Below are 19,456 nucleotides of genomic sequence, written 5' to 3'. Positions count from 1 at the left end.
TTTTCTAAGGGTCATATGGACCGTCGAGCATTACGAGTAGGGATCAATAGTATTTTGTAAGAATCTGGCTGCTTTAGCAACCCATCTCGCGAAGTTCTTCCGCAGAAGCCCTAAGAATCATGGCACTTTTTTTACGTCCTTCGAAGTCAATCCGTAGCATCCTAGCTTTTAATCCAATAGCTCCTAAGGCTCGAGAAGCAAAGTTCTTAGTCATCGGATTTCTTACATGATTTACATAGTTCTCATAGAATGTAGTAAAGGGTTCGTCAATACCATCCGGGTATGTATTCCGTAAGAACTGATATAAGGCAATTTCCCCACTGTCACATCCAATGGCTATAAGCTGTTCAAGAAGCCACTTCCTAGTATCCTCGTATGAATCTCCGTCCATAATTTTCATATCTAGTCTTTGTGTGAATAATTGCGTAAAATCCGCATTACTTGCCCGACGGATAATCTGGACCAACTTATCCCTGGCAAGTCCCAAGGCTTGTAAAGGTTCACTCTCGTCACCAATCTTCTTTATAATCTGTCTATACAACACACTGGATAATCCTCTATATGCCGCTTTTGCAGAGAATACTCCACAGTTCTGACACTGGTTTATTACGATTGATGTTGACATGGCTATCTTTCTTTGATTATTTGCTCACTTAGTATCCTTCACAATCTTTTTTATATATTGTTATCTTTAAATACCTGTCATTTGTATAAAAAAAAATAACTGGCATTAAGGGATCAACCGTTGGAAAGACCGGAAGACCGGAGGACCGGAGGACTGACCATTAGGAAGCGCAGTCCTTGCACAACTTGTCCGTTAAGTCACTTGGGCTTACAGGCATGAGACATTCCCTACACAACTCAATATTAAGCTCTGCAAGTCTCGGGGCATAGTCCTCCAAAGTTCGTGGACGACCGGAAGGACTGGAGGAAGGTGTCCCGTTAGTCGTATTCTGCTGTAAGATAAAATCATCATATTCATCTTGGTCAGCTTGAATAGCGGCTCTGATTTGTTGTATATTATTGAAAGTTAACCGCTGGCCATCAAGATTTTCCTCATTATAGCGTGTTTCATTGATGATTTCCTCTATAAGCTCCTCCTCTTCAGAATGAACAAGGTAGTAGTCCTCAACTACCTCGTAGTCACTCTCAACCAGTCTATGATACGTTCTAGTACCGTGTTGAATATAGCGTCCTGTATCTGTATTTAAATATACAGGTTGTTCCTGGGGTGGAGGCGGTACGGTTTGTCTACGGACAAGCCTTCCATCGATATAATCATGGGATTCCATAACTATTCGATTAAAGGTATCTCCACCAACACGGATTGGACGTCCGGTTATAGGATTAGTTATATAAGGGTATGACATGTCTTTTTTCTGTACGTGTCTACATACCTAATTGTTATCTTCAATTTACAATAACCAAGTGACATCGTCATCAGTCCTTGTCAAAAAATGCGAGGATGCCTGATGATGAGGTTACATGGTCATCAGTCCTTGTCGCAAAACACGAGGATACCTGATGAATAAGTTATTGGATTATTGGCCTAAAAAGCATTCATGGAAAAACTATGGATTATATTACAGAAAATGTGAACGGAGTTCATGTCACGTGATACCCTGAACAAATGTGTAGAGTGTCACGTGATTTCATGCGGTACGTAGATCATTTCCTTTTTGGGCGATACCCGTTCCACAAAAAATCGATTTTGGTAAAAATGCGTTTGGAACCTTGTGTAACATAAATTTCCTTTTTCGGTAATTCGGGATTACGCGGTAATGCCGGCCGGATCTAAAAAATATGACTCTGCAGGGTAATTCCTACGAAAGTCAAGTACAAAATGCTTACTCCTGTTGAGTCCATTCATACCACTCCCAGTCCCCAAGGATCGCCTCCCCATCTTTGTTCACTTAATGCATACTCTATGGTTTCCCTCTCTTGGGGGTCCACGACCATCCCATTCCTAAGCATTTTCTCCATAATATAAAGCTGATCCTCGGTGAGGCGGTCTATCCAGTTTTTATAGAAGTTGTTTACATCTTCAAACGTTATCCAGTCAATTTTCCTCTTTATATAATGCTTTCCGAGAGCTCGGATTTCACAGTACACATCCCCGATCGTAGTGGCATAATTTTTCCACCTCTTATATGCCTCTCGACGAACTTCCTGCCACCACACTCTATCTACCTTACTCGCTGCAATAAGGTCAGTATCCGGGATCTTTGCGACAATGCGTTCGACTATTTCTACTGGTAATCGGTCCAACATGATGTTATGTTACTTATACTATAGCTATCTTCAATTACTGTATGCCTATTACAGCATGGATAAAAAATATAGACTAAATTCGTACAGAATCGTAGGACCACAGGAGCCGCTTATGCAAGAAGTTCTGTTAAGGTTTTCTCAGCCTCGTTTTTAGTAATAGCTCGCTTTGGGGGACCGGTTGATGAGTCCTTAGTCGCATTATAATACAATTCGAAGAGGGCCTCGAAGCTTATCTAGGAGAGCTTGTTTATTCTTGTATGATTCGCGGATTTTTGCTATTTTAGCAGTATATGCCGCATTATCTGGGAAGAGTTTTCTGGCCACGAACTTCACATATGATACAGGAGAATTTGCCGTTTGGATTCGCTTGATATACTTCACGTGGTCCTGGACGAGGTAACTGGTTTTGCTAAACCCAGATACTAATGCGATTACTATAGTATCTTTTAATGCGCGGATAATCTTGGGGACAGTTTCGTCAGAGACAACATTAGGCTGAATGCGCGATGCCTCGTAAATAACCTCCTCACTAGTGCTGTCAGTGCTGTTAACAATGCTTGCGAATTCGGTATATGTTGACATGATTCTTTGTACTTTGTAAAAAATATAAATCTTCAGTTACCTGTTCATTCGAATGAGAAAAAATAAATATGAACCTCGGGGTTTACACTTGGATACTGCAAGACAGTAGAAGCGTCGCTCGGCCTTTTGCATCAATGGAGAGCCTGGTCTATATAACCAGGGGATAGCGACTTTCTGGATTATCCTAGCCGCTTTATTGTTCCTTCTTTCTATATATCTCCTAAAGGCATTCTGGATCATTTCAGCATGATGAGTATAATAGTCGAAATTAAAATGCTTTGGGCAACTATATAAATGTAGTCGCACCGCTTGATCCATGAAAGCGTCAGCTCCCCATCCGCGATCAATAAAAGATTTACAGTAGGTACAGTACCACCTATTTGGTAGTCGTGATACTATTCTCCTAATGTGCACAATATAAGCATATACAGCTTGACGAGACCTTGGATAAGGTAGCCGCCTATGAAAACCTATTCTACTACAAGTCTCATAATATTGCACAGCATTCTGAATGCGCTTAGCCCACGCGTGGAAACTTTCGTCGTCTTGTCTACCTAATCCGTCAGTGTTTTGCATTTGGGTATCTCGTAAGATTACATATCCCATAGGTTTATTCAATTATGCCATCACGATATGTCAGTAAAAAATATACATACCGATCCCTAGCAATCATGTCCAGATAACCTTGTTCGCATTTTTCACATGGCAGTATCCCGCGGTTTCAAACTTGAAAGTCTTTAGAGTCGTATCTGCATTCTCTGAACAAGTGAAAAGCGCGGGGCTATCTGGCTGTTCTTTTAAAATAAATCCGTCTGTATGGATACGTCGTACTTTATCCTTGTATGGTTGAATTGCCTCAGATGTGATTTTGCGACCACGTGCTAATAAGAATGGGGCGATCCTGGGATACTCACCTTTGAAGGGATTACCCGGGTTTGTAAACTGGAATCGCCACTGGTCAGATCCTACTGGTATGATAGAGTCGAGTGTATGGCCCTCTGGAAATGTAAATGGGTCTGTTTGATCTGTGGTGAGTGTCTTGTAATTACGCTTCCTCTGGCATAATGCTCCCCATAATGTGTTGAGGACTCGCTTTGCCACGCGGCCAGCTATGCCTAGGGATGGGGGTTAATTAACCACGGTTAATTAACCATGGTTAATTAACCGTTAATTTTGTTAGTTATGATTGATTTAAAATGGTTAATTAACCGTTATTTATAATTAGCCAATCAAAATGCAGAATTTAAATCATGTGATTAAATGATAATCCATTATTTTGTTACACAATTAAATATTAATTAATATAAATATTGATTAAATCTATGATCTACATATTGCATGATCTTTTTTTTAAGATAAATTTTTTTTAAAAAAACACTTTTTTTTTGCAAATTTATTGTTCATTATCATGGTAAAAAAAAAGGGAACTGTTTGGAAACATTGGACAATAATTACTGAAGCAGAAAGTAATGAAGAAAGTAGTAGGTCTAAGAAAAAAACACATCCTTCTGTACGTTGTAATTATTGTTCTAAAGTTTTTGAACAAGGTACAGCTAAAAGAATGCAAGTTCATCTTAATGATAGTTGTCCTAGAGCTCCAGAAAGTGCAAAAACAAAGAAACAACAAATTCCTGAACTATTAGAAACTTCTGATGCTACTACTTCTACTTTTATTCCTACAGTAAAAACATCAAAAAAGCATTTAAAAAATACAACAATTGAGAATTTTGTTGATCGTATGAGTGAAGAAGAACAAGATACTCTTGAAATTTTACTAGCTCAAGCATTATTTGCTGCTGGAGTTCCTTTTTCTTTTCTTGAAAATAATTATGTTATTCAGTTTTTTCAACAATTACGTCCAGCATTCAAATTACCTAATCGAAGAAAACTTGCTGATGAATTACTTGATGATGTTTTTGATGAAGTTAAAGCTGAATGTAATGAACAAATTTTACAAGCTAAATCTCTTACAATGGTTTCAGATGGTTGGTCTAATATTAATCGAGAATCAGTTCAAAATTTTGTTATTTGTACTCCAAAACCATTATTCTTTGATGCTATTTATTCTGGTGAAGAATCTCATACAGCTAAATGGGTAGTAATTTTAATGAAAATGAAGAAGATAGTAATAATAGTTCTGATAATGAAAATAAAGAAGATGATAATAATAATAGTTCTGATAATGATAGTATATTTGGATTTGAAGCAAATGTTATTAATTTAGATGATGAAGAATAAATAAAATATATTAAAATTTTATAATATTTAATAAATTATAAATTTATTTTAACTTCCTTAAAATTATATATACAGGTTATTTATGGGTTAATTAACCGTTAACTAACCGTTAATTAACCGGTTAATTAACCAAATTCATAACTAACGGTTATTTTACCAACCCTAGCTATGCCACCCTGGTTTTTAATTTTGAAGAGGAAGTGTACATACTCACCGAATATTACAGTTCCAGGGATTCTCGCTTCTCTATCATATATCAATGCATTTGGCTTCCCATCCTGTATTAACTGTATATTGAGACCAAGTTTTTTTGCTCGTTGTAAGTCGATGAATGTATAGATTCCCCTTTTATTCTGTCGGAAGAGAATATTATTCCCACTTATTTTGGCACGGAATAATCCATACAAGGCATAACCCCTGTGGTCGACAAAGTCATTAAGTGTCTGGAATTTACCCCGTCTGATTGGAAAGTTCGCGTTTGATTGTTGGATACTCGGGTATAAACTTGTTGCATCATACTGTCTTCCATAGCCCTTCCACTCGTTATCTGCCCAGATTAATCCTCCCATCATTGCATCACTTAACCACTCCGCTTCTATCGGGTCAAGAGGATCATTGGCTGGAATTCCTACACTTAATCGTTCGAATAACCAGAGAGCCGTTCTTTTGTAAGACCAGTTATGGTATGATAAGTCGATTCCTAAACCGAACTTCTTTGTCTCCTGTAGAAAGGAATTCCGCTCCTCGTGGATTCTCTGATATGCTTCTTCAAGAGTTTCATATACTCCAGTCTTACGGTTTTTCTCGACGGGGATGAAAGAACTTTTGGAATTCTTAGTTTTTTGAAACTGCGCAATTGTGCAAGACTTAACTGTTTTGCCGTTGTATATTGTGACTACATTATTGGTCCCATCTTCATGGTATACAATGGGTAAATTACGCTTTTTATCTATTTTACTGGGGTGGAGTCTTTCAGGATTTAACGTGAGGGAGTAATGGCCTTCTGATAGGATGAGAGTCGCACGTCTATCAGACTTACTCTTAGAGATTCGGGTAATGTCCCCCACAATATTAATTGCGAGACTTCCTGCGAGTTGTTCAACCTTGTCCATGCATGAAACTGGGATGGGAGCATCGCGATTGAGACCTAATGCCTTTTTGATATATTCGGGCTTTTCGATTGACTTTGGCATTTTAGAGAATGTGCCGTAGATATTTTTCAGGCATTCATACAGGCAATCATTTAGCTCCCCGTTGCAACCTCCTGCAACCGGTGGGGCATCTCTCACATAAATTATGAATCGTTCAAAATAATCAGGGTCTGCGTCATCCGGTAGTTGTGCTTCATCGTAGTGATCCAAGAGTGAGAAAAGGCTAGCTGGTTGGTTTCCTGATGTCCATCCACCGGGTTTCCAGTTTTCATAGGGGAGCAGGATCTGAAATTTATGTGTCGGATACCGGGATTGGAGTCGCTGTCCAAGTTTTGCTATTGCTCCTCTGGAAAATCTTGCGCCTGAATACTGTAATTCTTTGATATCCGGTCTTGTAGGTAAAGCACAGACAATCTCTGAATAAACCATTTGATGTATTTATGAATTGTGTTCAGTTGTAATATAGGTTTTTTATACAAAAAATATAAGATAACTAAGAAGTGCCTATCTTATTAAAAGGAGTCAATCTTGCTGCATACACGATCAAGATCCTCTTCATCCCAGTCATCGATGAGTCCATTGGCGGCTTCCCATTCACGTTCCATATCAGTTTTTGGACGTTCCTCGGGGATCTCTCGCGCTTTACCCTTATCTGCCCTCATAGTTTCATAACCAGAGGGGTGGAAATAATCTCGGCATCACGATTATCCTTGTATATTCTTATTAAATCTGCGAGTTCTTTACGGCTAGGTATTTTAGGTAAGTATCCATTATATTCGATCCAGTCCTTGAAGCGGTCTACTACCTCCATAAGGTAGTACTGGTACTCGTCCTCAATACGCGTTGTGGGACATTCCTCTATTTCAAACGCGAGTATTTCCCAGTCATATTCGTCTGACGCGTCTTGGTACTTGGCCCATAATTCCTTACTTGTATTGTAGAGATCATCGAAGGCCTGGTCTTTTGAATTTTTAACCCACGGTTTGCGATCCCATCGGTGTCTTTCATGCCAAGCCCAATGCGCTCGAGTGCCTTCCTTTGGTTCAGGATCCCGGTCAACTTCTGGTTCTGTGTCGGGTTCTGGGATAAATTGCTCTTCAGGAGCCGGTTCTGGGTCAGGCTTAGTGACAGATGCAGAAGATTCTGCGGGAGATTCGGGTTGTTGTTCAGGAGTTGGGTTCACAGTTGTAAAATCTGAGTCAGATAGCAAGTCATCTAAAACGTCGTAGTTATCTGGCTCGGGGATAGGTTCTTCTTGGTCGGGTTCCTCGTCAGATAGATAACAATCTGAAAAGTTATCTATAGATTTATCGGTGTTTGACTCATTAGTATCTTCATCGGGATCTGGTTGTTCTTTTCTTAACTCTTGTGGACGTTCTTTTAAGTGGTCAGGCTTGGGTGGAAGCGGTGGAGGAGTCTTGCGAATTACAGGTGCAGGTTTTTCCTCAGCGGGTTCGGGTTTTTCTCAGCGGGTTTTTCCTCAGCGGGTTCGGGTTTTTTCTCAGTGGGTTTTTCCTCAGCGGGTTCGGGTTTTTTCTTAGCGGGTTTTTCCTCAGCGGGTTTCTCGGCAACTAACTCTACTCCCTCTACTGGTGCTTCCTGTACGTCTTGTACATCTTGGATTACTTTACTAAAATTCTCCACGATTTTTGCTTTATCTAGTATGTAATAGTTTATTCGGGTACCTGAGCGGCTTACACGCATTTTAGGGGCGAATTGTTTAATCTCCATACCGAATTTATTGTCACTTAGTGTTTTGTTTTCACCCTTCTCACTGCACCAATTCTGGTAGGTGCTATAGAAATTTGTACACGGGATTTCAAGTGTGTCGCAATTGTCGGGCCACATCATTTCAAGGTAATATTGTATAAAACGCTGGGGATTCGGGATACTTGCTTCAATTAACTCCCGTTTCATTTGAGTATCAGGAATAGATCGGGGATTGAAGCCAGTTAAGTCTCGGCTAAGTAGATAGGACATGAAGGAACTGGCTGTATCCGGATTTTCTAATACTTTTACGAGAGAACCGAAGTATTCTCTATTGCCCTTATATTTGGCTGAGACGTTGAGAGCTACAAATCTTTCATCTCCCATTTCTATGCGGATTGGCATAGCATGATTACTGAGGATCATGTAGCCAGCAAAGTCATCAATAACCTTCACATCTATCCCCTTTTCCTCAATAGAGATGTAAGGCTCGGTGATTAAACTCTTGAGTCGGTTGTTTGCCCCATGCCATTCCTTGCCTGACATATCGCATTCATTGAGGATGATAAGTTTTTTGGCACGAACAGCCACATTGAACCTTCCCATTACATCTTCAAGACGAGTAGTGGAGAGGAAATTTTCACGGCCGAGAATACGTTCTCCGATAAAATCGGTTAAGATATTCTTACCACATCTGGGGGGACTGCGCATGATAATTGCTGTACCGGGTTTTTTGTCTGGATTTTGAATTAGAAATGCGAGCCAGTTGAGGATGTATATAGTTAATTGCTTGTCCTCTGCACACCATACCTCATGAACGTGTCGGATGATTGGATTAACTAGGTTTGGTTTGATGCGCTTAGCGGGTTGGGCCCTGAAACCTAGGAAGAGATTGAAGAATTCAGGATTATACTTTGGCGCATTTGGGGGATAAGGCATGAAGTTTACATCTGTATAACAGATCTTTGCGATTGATGCTTGGAGAAGAAGATCCTTTAATTTGGTGGATGTGGTCACGTCACTGTCTTCTCCGGTATCTGACCGAATAATTACCTTGTGCTTAGTAGAAATCCCCTTAAGATCTGCGGCGAACTCGAAGTATATGCTTCCATTGTAAGCCTTCTTTTTTCTAATCCACATGCCGGATTTTGTGGTGATGAAAGCCACAGAAGCCAAGATTGCTGAATTGACGCTTTCTTTCGTGTGTGTACCTACACATTTTTTAAGAAGGTCATCGTAGAAGAAACGGTTGTTGGGGTTAAAGATTGCTGGAACTTGAGCGGCCATTTTTTGTTCTATCAAATCGAGTACTAATTTATAGTTACCTAATCTTCAATTGCCGAATATATTTTTTCTGACGGGGGTAAGTGGTCATAGTTCGGCTGCCATAGTTCGGGTGCCATAGTTCAGGACATAGGGAATCATACTTGGAGGGTCTAGGTGAGTATATAAAGGGTAATCATAGCGTGAATCGGGTTTTGGGGTCTGAGGGGCTGACTAAGGCTGCCATAGTATTATTATAAGATTTTTCGTACTATGGCAGATACTATGGCAGGAGATTCTGTTTGATTTCGGCTTTATTCGCGTTTTTATTCCATTTTTAAGTAGTCTGCCATAGTTGCCATAGTTGTCATAGTAAGTTATATATAAGAAAAAATGTAGAAAAAAAAAAAGTGGAAAAATACCGTGGCAGACCATGGTACTGTGGCAGGTAAACCTGCCCCACGGAGGGGGGATATAGGTACTGCGAGGCCGTGGCCGAGGTGGGATGAGCGCTAGCGAGGCACACTACCAGCCCGACGACTTTGTATGTAAATATTTATTTTATAATATTTAATATTAAACTAATAAAATATACGATTAAAAATATAATAAAAATTAAAATTATCTTCTATGTGGGGACCTGCTTCTACCTCTTCTTCTATCTCTACTTCTGTCCCGTCTTCTATCTCTACTTCTGTCCCGTCTTCTATCTCTACCTCTATCTCGTCTTCTATCTCTACTTCTTGATCTACTTCTTGATCGAGACCTTGATCGAGACCTAGATCGCGACCTTCTTCTTTCCCTTCGCAATCTATATTCATATCGACGTCGATCATGCGCAGCATGCCGCCGTCGATACTCTCGTCTAAACAGATCTAAAATCCAATAAAAATATTAATGAATTGAATGAATTGCCTAAATAAAATTAATTTAAAATAATAATTAATAATAATTACCGGTTTGTAACCAGAATTCATCGTTCATATCGGCAAAACACGCTCTATCGAAACTATTTGGGCTTGTAATAGGAATGCCGTCATCATTATTATTTATTATTCTACTGAGGTTTTCATAACCTCGTTTGAGGGCATTCCATTTTGTATAGCACTGCCTGGGTGTCGCTGCAAATCCCGTTGCAGCGAACACCCTATTTGCTATTATTGTCCATGCATTAACATGGTAGCGGTTTGCAATTCTTTCGAATTGCTGATGTAAGTTTCTTCGCTCCGCAATTAACTGCCTAGCAGCATTAATCGTCCATTGGAATACTGGTGGTGGCGGTGGAACAAAAGGTACTAATGCTGCCATTTTTTATTTTTTATGATTTTTTTGTAACTTGAAAATTAAATACAATTTGAAAATTAAAATACAATTTGGTTTTGAATTGCGAAAAAAAAATTCAAATTTCATAATATTTATAATAATTTTAAAATTCGTTATAATGTTTAAAACATGAACTGATGAACATAATAACATTCTACATAATTAAAGTATTTGTAACAAAATAAACACAGTTTTGATTCTAATGTAATAAATTTAATTAACGCAGTTCTAAATTTTTTTTGTAATGCAGTTCTTAAAATTTATTGATCTAATGTAATAAATTTAATTAACGAAGTCCTTAAAACTTATTGATTCTAATATAATATGCTTATCCTTATTCCTTAATTAAATTGCACTATTTTTAAAATATAATATGCTTATCCTTATTCCTTAATTAAATTGCAATGTTTTAAAATATAATATAAAATTACAATTGCCTGCATTGCCTGCATAATTATATGTTAACTGGACTTTGATCGCGAATATTTTGCCCTGCATAATTACATCATTTATTTCCTAAATAGTATCATTATTTAAATCACATGATATTAGAATTAATTCTCATTGGATTAACTATTGTAATTATTTCTCATTATTATTATTCCTCACTATCATCATAATTATCGTCATTAACACTTTTATTAATAGAAAATTTAAAAACAAATTTTTATAGTGATAAAAAAATTATTAAAAATACTAAATAAATAAAAGAATTACAATGATGGAAAAAAAAATGACTGACTGAAAAAGGAATAATATTCATTTAAAAAAAATTTGTAATTACAAAAACTGAAAATAACCGGATAGCTGCATCAGGACCCCGAACAATACATATAAAGGTCACATTAAAATCAAAATTTTTTACTATGATCAATAAGCAAATGATTTTGGATTCTATCTCGCCAATTATAAGTGATCTACCTACTACTAATTTGTGATACTACAGACATCCCTCGCGCTCAAATTTTGTGTTCTTACAAATCTCTCCTTATAAATTCATTTGATAGATTTCTATTATTGGGGCTTTAAAAGTTCCTTTCATTATTTTACATAATTTACAATTATAGGTTAAATTATTGAAATCAGTATCTTAATTTTTAAAATTAAATAATCCTAATTATTTCTAAAAATAAATTAATGGTCGCGACTTATTAATTTTATTATTTTAACTCCTTAAATTAACTTATCGAGTATTACTATTTTTAGACTATTTTCCTTTGTTCTGAAAATAATTTTTCTGATATGATTTTCCTTTTCCAGAATTTTCCCTCATGTAACATTTATCCTTTTATTTGTTTTGCTAATTTTTACATGTTTACGCATCACATCTCTTCATTATATAAGTATCTTCATTTTTCCTTCCTTTCTTATTTTTACTTAATATTTTTCAAAATTTTCCTTCACTACACCTTTACTACACATCTATTTGTTCCTTCTCAAAATGGTTGCCACTAGGAAATTTACCACCACTTCTGCTTTAATTGCTGCTCGTCCTTCTACTACTGCTGCTCGTCCTTCTACTGCTGCTCGTCCTTCTACTGCTGCTCGTCCTTCTACTACTGCTGCTGCATCAAATAAGAAACGCTGTCGACGTTCTGCCACCTCTAACCGAAAATCTAAAAATCGCTTGAAGGCTTTGAAAGCTGCCAGAAAACCAAAGGTTCAACTTCTTGAAGGTGGGTATTGTACACAAGGTTTACTAAATGATCTTAAAAGAGGTTGCCTGCAGACAGTATATTCGTATTCTCAGGGCATGGTTCTTGACGGTTCATTACCTGTAGACGGAGTATTCATATTCCCAGTGTCCAGTTCTTAAAAGGATTTTACCTTCTGCAGATCTTTTCTAAACTATCGACTTTATCCACTTAGTTCTCGAACTAACTATCCAATTATTATCATATACACATATATACATATATTTTTTTTTAATTTAATTCAGAGGAACTTGAAAGTTGTTGTCGTCATCTTAATCATATTCAGAAACAACTTAATGAGGCACAAGACTCCCTTCATGACAGTATTCAACTAAGGTCTCAGCTGGAAGATGATCTGACTATTGCACGATCAAAAATATTAGACCTTGAAGATGAATTAACGAAGCAGCGAAAAGAACAGAGAATGTTGGGTAAAAAGTATATGGAACTAAAAGGTATATTTCAATATTATATCTTTCAACTGTTATTATATATTATTTCTTTAATTAAAAATTTTATTAGAAGAGAATTATACCATTAAAACTCGTCAACTTCGTTCTCATTCTACTACTCCCGCTACTCCTATACCATCACAACTGACTAAAAGTAAATCTAAAAAGAAAGTAAAATTTGCCACTTGATTTCTGTATTTTGGAAAGGCTTTTATTTCTTCTTTTTTTAGGTTTATGGATGATTCTTGGACAATTATTCATGGTAGGTTTATTTGTGTGGGTGTTAATGGTGACGTTATTAAACTACATTAACATCCCTTTTTTTATTTTTAGATTCCCAGATAATTTTAAACAACATTCTTCATGGTAGATCCTTTGCATGGTGTTTAATGGTGTATTGTTTAATAATATTAATGCCTTTTTTTATTTTTTTTAGATTTTTGGATGGTGTCAATAAATTTTTTGGATAATTATGTGATGGTTTTAATGGTAGTACTAACCCCATTATTTACTTTGTTTTCTAGGATTTTATTATGGTACGTAGGTTTTTTATTAAATTGGGTGATAATGGTGCTATTAAACAAAACTAATAATGCCTTCTTATTTTTGTAGCATTTTTTGGATAGGAAACGCAAATGACATTAGACGCGATGAGATATCAAAGACATCTGAGACGTATTAGAAGTTTTTTGTTGGAATCGAACCAACTGGAAAAATGTTCCAAACCATTAACAACATTTATAGTTTAGAAAGATAAAATATTAATGTAATACATATAATAAATATCTAGTTTTAAGCAAATAAAATAAATAAATGATGTTTATTAATAAATAATAATATACAATACACATAAAAATCAGTAAAATATCGGGATATATCAGGATATATTATCAATGAAATATTGTATTTTGATAATATACGGCAATAATTGAAAGTGCGAAAATTATTAGTACTCCATAAGTATTGCTCCGATTACTATGAAAATTTACGTGCAGGTAGATTCGACATCGCCGAACAATATTACTTAAACTTGAAAAGGCGATTACATTTGACTAAAATGCATTCCGAGCGTACCGACGTTAGTAAAAAAATAAAAAAATAAAGTAATATTATTGTGAAAAATACAATTTTTTTTATGAGTATGATGTCTAATTTTATGAGAATTAGATGTAATAAGTTCAATAATGTATTTGAAAACAAATTATCAGTTTAAAAATTTATTTTATAAAAATTTTTGAACGTGTGAAATTTAATTTTATTTTTTATATATAAAAAATTACTCCTGTTACGCAAATCTATATATGACTATTCATTTCTAATTTATTTGCTACGCAAATACAAATATGACGTTATGGAAATTTTACCCCTAAATACGCAAAATTCTATATGACTTAATAAAAAATTTTATATGATGAATAAGCAAATTTTTTTGTCACCGTTCATTCCAAAAGGATGGGAATAGAAAAATTATTATTAATACAACTGAGTTTTTTTGTAAAAAAAGTGATTAAAATTTCATTAACTGGAAAAATTATATTAGCAATAAAGAATTGTGTACATATGAACATATGACCTGACCGCTAATCAAATAACATGGACAGATCATGTTACATAATTCAAATTATTTATACAGACAGTATGACAGAATATTTCTCGGTTTACACAATTTTTTAAAAAGCTATCAATCGGCCGGTAAGTTGTACAACCGATACCAAAACTGCATATATATATAGTAAATAAATAATATTAAATTAATATTAATAATAAATAAATATTGCACATAATTATAATTTATTTATTAAATATATTAAATAATTCACTCAGTTTATACAATTATCGATCAGCCAGTAAGTTATATGGCCAATACCAAAACTGTGGTTTTTAATATATATATATAGTTAATAAATAATATTAATTATTTATCAATATATTAAATAATTTTAGATATAACAGCTAAGTCATATATATAGCGAATAATAATTGCATTAATTACATGATAAATAAAATGAATAATCACGTATTTTACATTATTTTTAGGAAAAAACTGGTAATTAATTACCAGAATTACAAATAAGAAAAATAAGATAATAAAATCCATGTATTACATAACACATATGATCTTCGGGAATCGGATATTTTGGCAGGTTTCGGCCTATCTTAAGATTCGGCCTAATTTTGAAGTTTCAGTCAAAATTACAAATTTCAGCCAAAATTTTGGATTTCTGGAATTTTATTGGTTAAATCCTTTCACAATTTAAAAATAGGGTTTTAGTAAAAGACCCTTTATTTTGGTATATTAACACTGAAATGTAATTAAAATTCTTACATTAATAAATACATTTTTAATTTTTTCATATAATATAAAACTATGAGTTTTACTGTTAATCATTGGAGAGTTGAAGTATCAGATAATGATTCTGAATCTTATTTGAACTCAGAACATGAAAATTTTGATAGTTCATTATTTTCAAGTTATGCAGTTCGTCAACAAGCTAATGCAGATCATTCTCGAATTCCAATTCAACCATCTTTGTCTTCTGCAAACATCACCTTTAGAGCTTATTTTCCATCCTGGCAACCTTCTATAAAATTGTGTAACTTACAAGATCGGTTTAATACAACTATTCTTACTCAATATCCATGTGTTCCATGTAGTTATTGTTCTCGTTTACAGTATCCAACAAAGGCAAAGTGGGAACTATATGATAGAACATTTAAATATCCTTTAGAAGAAGCTTATTCAAATAATCCACAAATCACATTAGTTTTTCATACTGATGATTCTCAACCTGCACGTATAGCAACATGTTCTTCTTGTTATAATTCTAATAATCATCTTAAAATACCAATTCCTGATCCTATACCTGATGAAATTCAAAGTGTGCCTTTATATCATCGAATTTATCTCTCACCTATTCATCTTAGTTGTTCATTAGGCCGAGTTCCAAATAGCAATGCTTACACAAACTATCGTCACTTAACTGGAACCTTTAACTACTCAAAAAATATTAATGCACTTGCATTATATTCTGGTACCATTGGTGCTATACTAAATAATAATCAATCAAATTCATGGTATCATTCTTCACTTGATAATGCAGCAAGATGGTTACGAGATCATAATCCTTATTTTAAACCATATCAAACTTTAATTAATCGTGGAACATGGGATGGGGCACCAATTATCTTTCCAAATGCCTCACTTAGTAATACTTCTCAAAATCAAGACCAACCATTATTTAACATTAATTCACGTCCTTCTGCTGTAATACTACCTCCCTATGAACTTGATGCAGAAATTCATAATGAAGATTACCATTATAATCGATTAATGGCAGGATTTTTAACTGATCCATATAATAAAAAATTACCAATATCTTTTTATGATAAAAATATTGAACCACTTTTATTTCCTGACCTTTTTCCATATGGAAAAGGATTTTATATAAATGATGAAAATACAAATCGGCGATTTACAGATAGTTTAGGTAATTATGCAAAATCTTTACTACTTTGTCCTGATCCCAGATGGAGATTATCTTGGTATTGGCCTCATTATATTTATTTAACAATTGAAAAATTAAGAAATCACCAAAATAGAAATCGAATTTTAAATCAATATAATACTTCACTATCACATCAATTAACAACAGCAGATTTAATTACCAATAGTATTTATACTGGACGTCCAATAATTAATGAAAAAAATACAACAACTATACCTTCTTATATTAGAACAGGAGATTCTTATTTTCGCCAAAAAGAACATCATATTAATACTATGGTTCAAGGATTTGGTTTACCACAAATTTTTTATACTATGACTATGGCTGAAAATCATTGGTCACATTTAAAAAATATTTTATTAAAAACTGATAACAAAGATCCCCTTCCTTCTAATCGTCCATTTCATACCTACTTGCATTATCATCATCGTTTAGCATCAATGCATCAATATCTTTGGAAAAATCCAAATTTAACTGATTGGGGTAACTGGTTACATCATTTTGAACGTGATGAATTTCAAAATCGTGGAGCAATTCATACACATGGTATAGCTTATTTATCTAAATCAATTTCTGAATTAATTGATTCTAATGTAATTAGAGCAGATATGCCAGATCCCAATTCTGAACCAGAATTATATGAATTGGTTAAAAAACATCAAATTCATACTTGTGATTCACGTTGTGGAGGTCCAGCTCCATCTGGTTCACGTTGCAAAAAAGGTTTTCCTCAACCATATTCAGATACTACACATGAAGATCCTAATTCCTTAAGATATATTTATCGTCGTACTAAAGAAGAAGATTTATATGTTATTCCATATCATGCACCAACATTATTTTTATGGAATGGTCATATTAATTTTCAATATGTAACAACACATCAATTTGCAAAATATATGACTAAGTATGTTACAAAATCTGAACCATCAGAATATTTTGATATTTCTGAACCTGATGCATTTCGAAAACATATTTTAGCAAGACGTCTTGGATCAATGGAATTAATGATTCTTTTACTTGGATATTCAATATGTCGATCATCAATTGCTGTTGAATTTCTTCCTTCTATTCCTCCTGAAATAAGAACTAAATCTATAAAACCACTTTATTTATTACAACAAGAAGAACAATTATCTCCCTATTGGGATGATGCCATTGATAAATATTTTGATCGTCCATCTGATAATGAATTTGATAGTATGACATATCCTTTTTATCATCGCAATTATACTATACAAAAAAGTCAGCCAAAAAATGGAATATATTATATAGATAAAAAAAACTGCTTTGTAAGAAAAAGACAAAAAGAAATTCTTGTACGTTTTCAACATTTAACAATTCAGCAATCAGAATCATTTTATTATCAACAATTACTACTTAGATTACCTGTTAGAAGTGAAACTGATTTAAAAAGCTTATATCAAACTTATAAAGCTCATTTTGAAGCTAAATATCCTACTGAATATTCATTAACTTTAAATTTTGTACAAAATTCAATGCAATCTAATATTCAAAGATATACAAATAATTATCAAAATTTAGTTAATAATTTGATATCTTCATTGCATGTAAACTTACAAGAAATTATTGGAAATCAGTTAAATAATTTGTTACGTCAACCTATTCGCTCTTTAAATCTCTCATCTATGCTACTTTCTGAAGATCAATACAAAATAATGAATATACTTACAAATAGTTGGGGAGAAAGATTACATTCTAAACATCCTTATTTTTTTCTAACTGGTTCAGCAGGTACTGGTAAATCTTTTATGATACATCTAATTAAAAATTTTTTAGCTGATAAAAAAACTGAATATTTATTGATGGCTCCTACTGGTGTTGCTGCACAAAATGTAAATGGAAAAACTATACATTCAGCACTATATATTAGAAATACTCAAACCTATTTTGAAACATTATCTCATTATAATAATCAACAATTTGAAAAACTTAGCCAGATTAAAGCTATTATAATTGAAGAAGTATCAATGGTATCATCAATTCTTTTATCTTTTATTAGTTCATTATTTGCAAAAATTAACAAATCACCAGTACCTTTTGGTGGAATTCCAACTTTACTAATTGGAGATATTGCTCAACTTCCACCTGTAAGTGGTAAACAAGTTTTTTATGCTCCAGAATGGCAAGAATTTTTCCCACTTTTTCTTACAACTTCTCATCGCCAACAAGTTAGATCATTTTATAATATATTAGAAGAAATGCGAATAGGAAATATAAGTTCAGAAACAAGAAGATTAATTGATGAAAAAGTGCAATCATATCAAAGTAACAATGAAATGTCAACTGATACTACCTATATTTTTGGATTTCGTCATAGTGCAGATTCAATTAATAATTTAATCTGTGGTTATCTTCCTATTTTTAAAGATATCTCCTCTGGATTTTTAATTTCTACAGCTATTGATTATGTTAATGAAAAAGAATGTATACCAAAAGAATATGATAAACAATTTAGACATTATACTAATTTACCATCTGAATTAATAATAAGAGAAGGAGCAAGAGTAATGTTTCTAACTAACAAATTATTTAATGAACAACTTTGTAATGGATCAATTGGTGTGGTAACTAAATTAATAAATGAAAATCAAGTAGAAGTGGCATTTCCAATAAATAATGGGATAAATCAAGTTATAGTAGAAAAAATTACAACTTATTTTAACTTACATGGAGCTTCAGCACAACGAACACAATTTCCACTTCAAAATGCATTTGCTCTAACTGTACACAAGACACAAGGCCTTACATTACCCCATGTAACTGTATCATTGGATGAACAAATGTTTGCTCATGGGCAATCTTATGTAGCAATAAGTCGTGCCACATCTTGGGAAAATCTAGAAATCCAATCTTTTGATCCAAATGCAATAAAAGTAGATGATGCAATGTTGTCAGAATTAAATAGATTACAGGAGAAGTTCAATACAATGTATTTATCATAATAGCATCCAATCTAATTTTTTTAAATCACTATACTTAACATTATCATCATATCTAATATTTTACTAAAATTAATACAAACTATTATATTTATATTTATCTTTATATTATTATCACTTAACATGTTACAGGATCAATTCATTTTGATCATTAAATATAATATTTCTTTAATAAAACTAATAAACTCAAAATAAACCATAAAATTTATTATTTGATAAAAATACAAAATACAAATCAACTTTTTAATATAAACCCTATTATATTACTTAAAATATATATAAATAATTACTGAATAATGCAATAAT

General features: G+C 33.8%; 5 protein-coding genes across 5 annotated transcripts; 2 read left to right on the top strand and 3 right to left on the bottom strand.

Annotated features, from left to right (window-relative positions):
* Positions 1 to 1,866: 1,866 nt before the first annotated feature.
* Positions 1,867 to 2,271, bottom strand: OCT59_026061 (uncharacterized protein; the record flags this gene model as incomplete). Its single annotated transcript, XM_066142913.1, has 1 exon — positions 1,867 to 2,271. One exon carries the CDS (start codon positions 2,269 to 2,271, stop codon positions 1,867 to 1,869), a length of 405 nt encoding a protein of 134 aa, XP_065992485.1.
* A 198-nt stretch (positions 2,272 to 2,469) lies between these two features.
* OCT59_026060 (uncharacterized protein) lies at positions 2,470 to 3,429 on the bottom strand (the record flags this gene model as incomplete). Its single annotated transcript, XM_066142912.1, has 2 exons — positions 2,470 to 2,815; positions 2,894 to 3,429. 2 exons carry the CDS (start codon positions 3,427 to 3,429, stop codon positions 2,470 to 2,472), a joined length of 882 nt encoding a protein of 293 aa, XP_065992484.1.
* Positions 3,430 to 4,414: 985 nt separating this feature from the next.
* OCT59_026059 (uncharacterized protein) lies at positions 4,415 to 5,091 on the top strand (the record flags this gene model as incomplete). Its single annotated transcript, XM_066142911.1, has 2 exons — positions 4,415 to 4,838; positions 4,973 to 5,091. 2 exons carry the CDS (start codon positions 4,415 to 4,417, stop codon positions 5,089 to 5,091), a joined length of 543 nt encoding a protein of 180 aa, XP_065992483.1.
* Positions 5,092 to 5,216: 125 nt separating this feature from the next.
* OCT59_026058 (uncharacterized protein) lies at positions 5,217 to 6,671 on the bottom strand (the record flags this gene model as incomplete). Its single annotated transcript, XM_066142910.1, has 1 exon — positions 5,217 to 6,671. One exon carries the CDS (start codon positions 6,669 to 6,671, stop codon positions 5,217 to 5,219), a length of 1,455 nt encoding a protein of 484 aa, XP_065992482.1.
* Positions 6,672 to 11,976: 5,305 nt separating this feature from the next.
* Positions 11,977 to 13,363, top strand: OCT59_026057 (uncharacterized protein; the record flags this gene model as incomplete). Its single annotated transcript, XM_066142909.1, has 7 exons — positions 11,977 to 12,211; positions 12,475 to 12,684; positions 12,752 to 12,835; positions 12,912 to 12,947; positions 13,015 to 13,047; positions 13,118 to 13,217; positions 13,294 to 13,363. 7 exons carry the CDS (start codon positions 11,977 to 11,979, stop codon positions 13,361 to 13,363), a joined length of 768 nt encoding a protein of 255 aa, XP_065992481.1.
* Positions 13,364 to 19,456: the final 6,093 nt, after the last annotated feature.

The sequence above is a fragment of the Rhizophagus irregularis genome, chromosome 6 (genome assembly GCF_026210795.1).
Source record: "Rhizophagus irregularis chromosome 6, complete sequence".
In the NCBI taxonomy this organism is placed as follows: Eukaryota; Fungi; Glomeromycota; class Glomeromycetes; order Glomerales; family Glomeraceae; genus Rhizophagus; species Rhizophagus irregularis.
Note: the sequence above shows the minus strand (reverse complement) of the source record. Positions and strands in the feature narration are given on the sequence as shown.